The sequence below is a fragment of the Aptenodytes patagonicus genome, chromosome 5, assembly GCF_965638725.1.
Source record: "Aptenodytes patagonicus chromosome 5, bAptPat1.pri.cur, whole genome shotgun sequence".
Lineage (NCBI taxonomy): Eukaryota > Metazoa > Chordata > Aves > Sphenisciformes > Spheniscidae > Aptenodytes > Aptenodytes patagonicus.
The window spans coordinates 33,133,841-33,142,903 of record NC_134953.1 but is presented as its reverse complement, the minus strand read 5'-3'; the positions used below and the strand labels follow the sequence as shown (position 1 = coordinate 33,142,903).

At 44.4% G+C, this 9,063-nt stretch overlaps 1 protein-coding gene across 1 annotated transcript in view; it reads right to left on the bottom strand.

The window, feature by feature from the left end:
* Nucleotides 1-6,603: 6,603 nt before the first annotated feature.
* Nucleotides 6,604-9,063, bottom strand: part of LRRC27 (leucine rich repeat containing 27) — a 34,954-nt gene continuing 32,494 nt past the window's right edge. Inside the window, exon 11 of the mRNA XM_076338019.1 lies at nucleotides 6,604-7,016. Coding sequence (XP_076194134.1) covers nucleotides 6,873-7,016 — 144 coding nt within the window. The 3' untranslated portion in view covers nucleotides 6,604-6,872. The remainder of the gene's footprint in view (nucleotides 7,017-9,063) is intronic.

Here is a 9,063-nt window from a genome sequence, read left to right as displayed (position 1 = left end):
AATGTATTGATGGGATATATCATCACACAGGGCAGCGCGGGCTGGTGAGACCCCAAGCCGACGTGTCCGGGAGGGGAGGAACGGAGGGCCAGACTCAATAGCCCGGACCAAACAGAAATTAGTTAGCATTCAGCGCCTGGAAAGCTACATTTGCAGCACGAAACAGCGTCAGGACATTCAAAGTACGCCTTGTGTTCCTCCTGGTATTGCACTGTTGACTGAATCAATGCAACGAAAAGTAAATTTTCCGATGAAGGCAAAGCAAACTCTTCTGGAACAGAGCAGCAGAGCACACGACCAAAGAGGGGCTTTTTCAATCCAGGCTGATCCTTAGCAGTGCTGTTTACTCACAGTTTGTTTAAAATACACAAAATCGAGAAAATTGACTCATGCTGGAAATACTTACACACATTAACGATTATTGGTACAATTAGCAATAACTAAGAATATATCCAAGCAAACACATTTCCCAGACATGGAGAATGACCCCAAACAGTGCATTACAAAGCGGCCTTGTGGGGAAGCAGGGGGGCTGAGATTCAGGGTCCGGAGGTGGCTTCCACCATTCCCTTTGGAAACCTAAAATAGCTTGTCTGGATGACAAGGGTAGGTGTCTCCGTCTTTGAAGGACAGGGTAATTCCAGGTGGGAGGGACCTTGGAAGATCAGGTGCTCTGCAGCTTTTCACACCTCTAAGAAAACGCTTGTACATGAATTTAAAAGCTTGTAGAAAGTCTGAAAAATCTAAAATGTACGTATTAAGGCATCTCTTAGGTGGATTTTTATTGTTTCGGGGGTCTGACTCTAGGAGGCTACAGTGCCTTTTGCTGACGCTACAATTAGAAAAACAAGTGGCCTCGGTCAAAATGAAATGGACTGCGCATCAAGCTACATGCCATTGCATTTTCGTGTTTTAGAATAGTAATCAAAATGCAACCACTGGAAACACCCACAGGTTACGACAAGTGAGCTACGGAAATCATGTTGGGTCTGAATCGGTTCCTGCTGCCCCCTGCTCCGGGGTCTCGCAATCACCACCCAGTGAGCGCAGACAATTCCATCGTGGGCCTTACAGATGCCAAAGGATCCCAGCACTCAGCCGCTGTTACCGATGGAAATCTGCCTCCTCTGTGGCCAGGCTTCCCAGAAGAGGAGCCTTCCTTCCCCAGCTCCCACGATTCACCCCTTCACTGGCTTCTACTCAAACATCAATTTATACGAGTGCTAATCCAGTGCTACCAAAGCACCAGAAGGGCCTCCTCTGCCAAACGCCTTCTAACACCAGATACATCTGAAACATCCTTTTTACTTTCTGAGACATACTGTGGTACGAACAGAAGCCGAAATCCTCAGGTCTGACTCAGCTGCGGTACATTTTGGAGCCAAATGATGTGGAGGCAACACTGCTCTGAGCTACTTTCACACTCTCATCTCAGAGAGAGCTCAGAGTTGTTCATCTGTCAATGTCTGCTCAGAGTTTTATCAGCAACAAGCAGACCTCAGAAACTGGAAATACTGTACCGGCCTTTGTGCCAGCTGTGCCAGGAGTCCAAAGCAAGAAACAAGTGTATCACGAGTACATCAGCAACATACAAAATACTCTTTGGTGGTCTTCTGTGCCAACCCATGGTATTTTTTCCCAGCTGGTTTGCACACATCAGAAACATTACGATGGCTCTAAGACATGACTGTTCTGTGGAATATGGAAACATGGAGAGAAATTTTGGCCACTTAAAATCATTCAGAAAACTTCAGGTGACCAGCAGAGCCAGATTACATCTGTAATACCACTTCTCCCAAGTTACTAAAAGATACTTCAGATTTTAAGGATAACAATTTAAATCTTATTTACCTGTCTCTGATGTTTACTTCTGTCCCTTCATCACTGTGAAGTAATTAAATTATTTCCACTTTTGTTTCCGAGTAGATTTTCTGCTGCTTATTCACTGCAATGACCCTGCAACAAGCTTGCACATCCTCTGACAAATATTCAAAAGTCAAGCAGTGAAATACCATTTTCATTGCTTTTGAAATATGAGGGAGTTGAGAAAACATTTCTGCTAACACTTAAGTTCTGCATTTTTTTCCCCATTCATACAGGAAATGTTATTAAGCGTGGTTTGTGAGGCTGCATAGCAGGTTCAGATGATGTCTCTATTCCTTTGTATACAAAATGTAGTAGCGTTTTCCTACCTTGTTGTGTGGCTTTGAAATCCTTGAAAATTAGGGTCACCCAACACTTTCCAGTGTAAGCCTTCTTTCTGTTAACTTTGCCAAACTTAATGGTTTGTGCTGAATTTTTTTCTTTCTGGGTGTTTGCTTCAAGGACATTGGTCTTGGTTGCATTGGTTTGACATCCCCGAGAATAAACAATTTCATTAGTTTTGGCTTAACCCCCTCTCTGTCTCAGTTAACCATTTGCCAAATGGGGATAATAATATACCTTCCTAGCACAAAGACATCTATCAAACCTTTCGATGATATCTTGGTAGCGTCAACAGAAACTGGTTTCTCTGAAACCAAGACGCCTGGTTTCCCACATGGACTTTGGAGAGTGAGTGTTAAGTGAAAGCTTGAGCCGTTCACAGTACGGAAAAGACACAAAGAAATCTGGACTAAGGGATCCAGAAGAAGTAACGCTCCTGCGGGAGGCAGGGTGCAGCGAGGCTCGCTGTCCAGGGTCGGTTTGCCTGGGTTGTAGATGAATCAGGCCAGGGATGCAGGTCTGGGTGCATCAGTGCAGGTGCGGTGCTGAGCCAGCCCTGCCACGCTGCTTCCAGGCCCACATTGCGTTTGGAAAGGGCTGAGCTCCTCGCAGGTGGCGCAGAGCCCGAGCTGGTGCAGCCGCAAGCGTGTGCACTGGGGTTTTGTGCACTGTGCTCCCGTTACTGACAGCAGGGGAGAAATGCTTCCCAGGGTGGGGACTGCGCACAGCAGCCTGAACTCAACCAGGCTGGCACTGGGCTAATGTGGGAAATCCAGGCTGTTCCCTGACAACCCGCCTGGCTCGGTCTGCATTACTCCCTGCAGAGTGTGCGGTGCCACGACTGCTCATCGGTGCAGCCGCAGCGCAGCAAACCCACACGCGCAGCCAGCCACGACGCTGACCCGGCCACAGCCCCGGCACTCGCCCCTCTGCCAGCCTGCAGCCTCCGGACCGACCAGCCAGGCTGGCTCTGCCCTGCAGGCAGTGCCCGGCCTCTGCCGCTCCCTGTGGGGCTCCGACGGAGTGACCGCAGCCAGGCCTTTCCACTGCCTGGGTGTCACCACCATGCCGTAATCCTGGCCACCAGCAGCTGGCTGCACGTCACCCTGCCATTGAAGGTGGCCACCGCCCATGGTATGCACACAAGAGGGCAGAGTAGCTCCTAACTGGGAAAGCTTGACTTGGAAATTTTAACGCTTTAAACCTTTTCTTCTGCCCAGACGCCCTGAGATTTTAACTGGTGAAAGCCCCATAGCACCTGAAAACCATGCAAAAGTGACAGTGAGACCACCGAGCCGAAACTGCTTGGGAAGAGCTTCAAGCCTTGGGCCTTAATAAACACCCAGGAGCAGCTGATCCACCTACGGTCTCAAAGTGACATTCAGTTGCAGATATAAATGTAATCTGGCTTGTTAAATACTTACCAATATCTGCACAAATTAGCATTATTCATGGAACTAAATGAAGAGCCAAAGTGGTTACTGGTACAGTCAAACTGCACCCGTGCTGGGCACTGTCACCGCCAGACCTGTTGTGCTCTGCCTGTAAAGCATGCCAAAACAAAAGGATGAAGCAATTAGTTTTTGTGTTTGGTGATCCTCCCTCTTTTCCTCTCCTCTCAGAAGTTTGGCATTCCTGAAAACAGAACAAACAAGTAGGAATTAATTTCAGCCCTCCTGTTGGAGTGGAAGCGTCCGTTCCCAATTTTCCATGAGCAAGTACCAATAAAACCAGCACAGAAATTTTTTGTACAAAATTAATTGAAATACTCTGTTCAGTCACTGCCTCTCATTAATTGTTGATCCAGACATATGCAAGACAAATCCCCCCCTGATATATTTGAAAGTGTATTCAGCGACACCTCACACAGAAAGCAAGAAAGATGCTTTAGGAATGGCCACAAACCTATAAATGCAACAGATCCCCTGGGATCCACCAGTTCAGCCTTGATGGATGATTTCCGCTTAGGACTTCAGAGACATGAAGGTCAAAACCATGAAAAAGAAAAGTCAAGCCCTTTTTAAATGTGACTTTTAGGGGAAAAAAGTAGAGAAAATCCTTTTCTTAACCTTGCATTTGCTAATTACTTAAACAATGTAGTTCTGTAACAACTGCTAGTAGTATTTTCTTCAGGGTTTCCTTTGGGTTTCTACATAGGCCAAACAGGATTGCTGTACGTAAATGAATGCTTTTACTGATAGCTACAGACAGTATGAGCTAGAACCAGGAACAAGACACATTCTAAACCCTCACCCTTACTCTATTTCACGTGCATGTGAACCCACGCCTGTTCAGCTCTGCGTTCGGTGCAGTTCTTTCAGAGAACTGTCACACTCATTTCCAGGTTTCTTTGAAATTCTACATTTTGGTAAGTCACACCCACTCACTTACAAGTAACATCTATATTTTTACTAATATTTTATGGAAGGATCACATTTTTACCCTAATTGGTGAACAGACTCAGGTATGCTAGATTCATATGGAATTAATAAAACATCTCTGCTGTTGACTACAGCTGAATTCTCATCGTACACAAAGGACCGAGACCCAAATGTGAACCGTTGAAGCTTAATGTAGGTTTCAAGTAGAGACTTGCCAAAAAGGGCTAGTATGTTTACTCACATGAATAGTACTACGTGCTATTTTCTCTGTTAATCTAAACAGCAAAATAAAAACAAAAAAACTCAACTGAATTGGTATTTGGTATTATCTATTATGGAAACTTTTTAATGTTGCAATTGCAGTATCTAGAGGACAGGACAAGCTGTAGTTCTGAGGCAGCCTTGACTTTCTGCAAAACCTTGAAAATACGTTGAGAGCAACATGCAAGCATAGAGGAAAGTTCTGATGTCATCAAGGACAGAAAAATCTGTACTAATTTTCAGAAGGAAAAGGATTTTTTGAAGCATCCTCCAAAACATGGTGATAGACTTTCTGTAAAAGTGTATCTCCACAACTGTTCAGAAATTATTAAGGCAGTTTCGACTGTCACATGCACTCATTAAATCCAGTGACTCTGAACCTAACTTGGGCCAGATGTAGACCGTTTTGGAATGCACAAAATAAATCAATACACAATTACCAGTACGGAAGCAGTGGACAGACTGCATAAACACACGTATTATGGACATTCAAAGGAAACCTTGTCAAAAGTTGATCAAATTAACATCACTAAATAGTATCCATTCAGAAAAAGTGCACCAAACCCAAAGGAGTTGCTCTGAGCTTTCCATCTGTGTGGCAGCAGAATTGGCTGAGCAAGCCTCGTTAATAACCTGTATGAGATGAGGAAGCACAAAGACATGTAATTTTGGGTGGCAAAGCCAGCAAGGTGGGCATGGAGCACGGGAAGCTCTGGGACAGGTCTGATGGCAGTGCCAGCCAGCCCTGCCAGCTCTAATGCACCTTTACTATTAAAGAACCTCTGCTCTGCAGGATCGGGTGGGTTTTCGCCGTATTTTTCCTTAAGAAAAATTTCCACCTTTTGTGTATTCATCTTTCCCTGCCAAACACTGCCACTTATGTCCCCACAGCGAGGTTCGGTGGCATTACTGGTTATTCCCATGACTAAAATTTCCAACATTTTAAGGCATGTAGACTTAGCAGCAAGCAGAGGCAAGACCCACCGGAGGTACCTCTGCTGTCCCAGGAGGACAAACAACAGGACCGTGGCAGGGGACGACAGAGACAGTGGGGACAGAGGGAGAACACAGAAAGCACAGGAGGGAGGAAGACCTCTGCTATGTGTTAAATTCAGTACCATGACCCCCTTTCCCAGGGCTCCTGTGGTACTGGAAGATCACTGGCACTGGTTCAGCTCCTGTAACGCATTTCTGTAGTAAAGCCCTCTCCAAAGTATTGCTGCAGTTTTGGTGGAGTAGAAGGTAAAAGCTCCTGATACCCCATCCTGGTAACTCCAGTCTTAGCATTGCATAGTTCCACATATCTCAAAGGAGCGACACTGCTGGGATTCAGGCTCAGTTGTTATTGCATCTTGTTTGCCTCTGCTCTCTGATCCCCTGCTCTCACTGTGGCCGGCATCAGAGGGGCCCCACCAAAAGCTCCCAGGTGTGGAAGGGGCAGCTCTGCTGCTCCCAAACATCAGCAGGGCTCCAAACCAAAGTACGGACACCCTGAGAAGTGCTCCTGCCTCCTTCCTCTTGTCCAGGAGAAGGATGCAGCCTTCATGACAGTAAAATGCAAATAAGGTTATTCTACATTTGAAGAGTAGCTTCATTCTAACATTACGATTTAACATTAAACACAGCATTTGTGATGAAAACCCAGACTGGTCTGACTTACAGTGCAAGGCCAGAGATGTGTTATTCATGAAATTAGTTAACAAAGAGTACGTATTTCCTCATATTAATAAAATTACAAATGGCTGCTCCAAACCTTAGGGACAATTTTTGAATTTTATTTTCGTAAGATTTTTGTAAGACTATAGAAGCATGCTTGAGAAAAACGTGCAGAGAAGCTGAAGAAAACCCTTTACCACTGTACCACAAACCTTCTAAAAGAGACAAATTTTACAGTTAAAGCAGATTGATTATCATTACAGGTTTAACATTGTCAAATGCAGTCGGAAAGACTATGCAAGAAGAGGAGGCTTTTCTAATTCTCATTCTTAGGAAGTAAACATTTCAGACTTTAACAATTCCAGGCAATCAGAATTTGCTACTGGAAAAGATCTTATGAGTTTGCATTCTTGGTGAGTCAGGTGGAAACTCCCCCATGAAGGCTGTGAGACGATACTCCGGGAGAGGGGGGAGTCCTTTTGTTTTTGCTAGCTTGGTCTGTAGATCTTCAACCTTGGATTTAAAACAAAACAAAACAAAAAAGAGAATGGATATATAAGTATTAATTAAGAACAGAAAGTATTGCATATGTCTAATGGGCCAGATTTTTACCTGCTCCTTCTGCAGCCTCCATTTGTACACACATAAAGCTGTACACATAAAACAGCTAGAGTACACACTTAAATTGACTTGTCCATCTGTGTTAACTGTGCAAGCATAAGAATGTGCTGGGATTTACATCTCCAGTCCCATGCACTTGCTAACATTTAAATATGAGCGTGTTTTAAAATAGCTGAAATGCAAACAGGGGTTTTTAATCCCATTAGTGCAAATACATGCATAGGTCAGTGTGTAGGAATAAAGAAGCTATCGATTATAAAAGAGCTGGAAATATTAGAGCTCAACAGATTTTGGAAGTAATAAACAGTAACCACATGTACTACTAAACTTATTACTAATAAATATATTTGTGAATAGTCTCAACTCAATATTCGTATGTAAATATACTTTTTACCAGATTAAGATTCACATTCATTCACTTAGATATTTCACAAAATTGTAACAAACTTGAAAGTTGGTGGAAATTCAGTAAAGCTCTTAACAAGTCTTCATGAAAATATTCTGCTTTTTAGAAATACAACCGGAGATTTTAAAACATTGTTTCTTTTGCTGTTCAGTATGTTCTGAATACTGTGGAATACAATACAGTCATATTCAAAATACAATAACCTTGGGGGTTCCAAAATAACTTAAGATCATCATGCCAAGTTTACACACATTTCATACACAAAAGCTCACAGTGAAGTCCATGAGTACATCTTCGCAGGCTTTGGCTCCTGACAGTCCATTCCACATATCTTTTTTAAAACAACTTTAAAAAAAATGAAAACAATTAAGCTAATAGAATTACATCTTTCCACTGTTCGAAGCGTGCACTCTGCAAAATGTGCTCCTTTGTGCCAGCATGAGGCACCACGTATTAATGGCATGCTGTGAAGCTGGAAGTCACCCAGATTTGGTGAATGAACTCAAGCTCCTCAAGTCCCCCAGTTCCCCAGCTGCCATCCAGTAATGCATTCCTTTTTCGGTGGTAGTTACCACTTTTGAAATATTAGCAGGCCATTACAGACAGAGCAGTTCCCCTGCTCTGCAAGGCTCGTAACTGTGAGTACGCAGCAGTTTGTGTAGACATACTTGGCATTGCAGCTAACCAGAAGACATTTTGCAAGCCAACCACTGAGCTACTGAGCACCTGGGGATACTGATTAAGGAACGGGATCTCCTAAGCAGCGTCAAGACTCTCGAATTTGGGAAACCAAAGGGCAGATTGCTAATGGAAACAGTAAAGGCAACCAAGCCCATCTTGAACTGCAGCCGTGTGCCACCCCGTGACAGCAGAGGACCCTCCCAGAGCCCACAGTATGAGACATGTGGAGCCCCTACGGAGTCCGCTCCTAAACACGAGGGTGATGTTGTCATACACGACTCTTACACCTACCTTGAGGGACGAGTTCCATTTTGGGAGCATGCAGCTTGCGCTGTGCTGTGTGTGACGTTGTGGAACGTGAGGGACGTGGGTAATTTTAGAACAGTGTCACGAGATTTCCTGGCGTAGGGACAGACACTTTGCACTATGTATGACTCGTTTGCCCTGTTATGTATAGCAGGGAGGCTGTGCTTTCGGTGCATTAGATCACTTTGGTTTTGAGGCCAAAAGATGCTTTTAATGAAATCAGGATTCCCCCCCCCCCCAAAAGTACACGTACTGTAAAGTGGTGCAAACACCGCAAAAATATAAGGCTATGAAATCCATGGCCTTTACGTGATCAGTTCGCACAGCTACAGCCATGTGTGCATTTCCAGTATTTCTATCCAGTGACTGCCAGGGCTTCCCAGGACCTGGAAGCCCGTATGTAAGTGAAAGGTTCAAATGCAGGTGACTCCCAGCAGGCACAAGTTCTCACTGCTGCGTGAGAAGGAGCTGCAGTGGAATAGTCTTTTGATGGACTGCTGCTCCTCTTTGGAGTACGTAAAGAGTTTTGGAGCTGTGTCATATTCC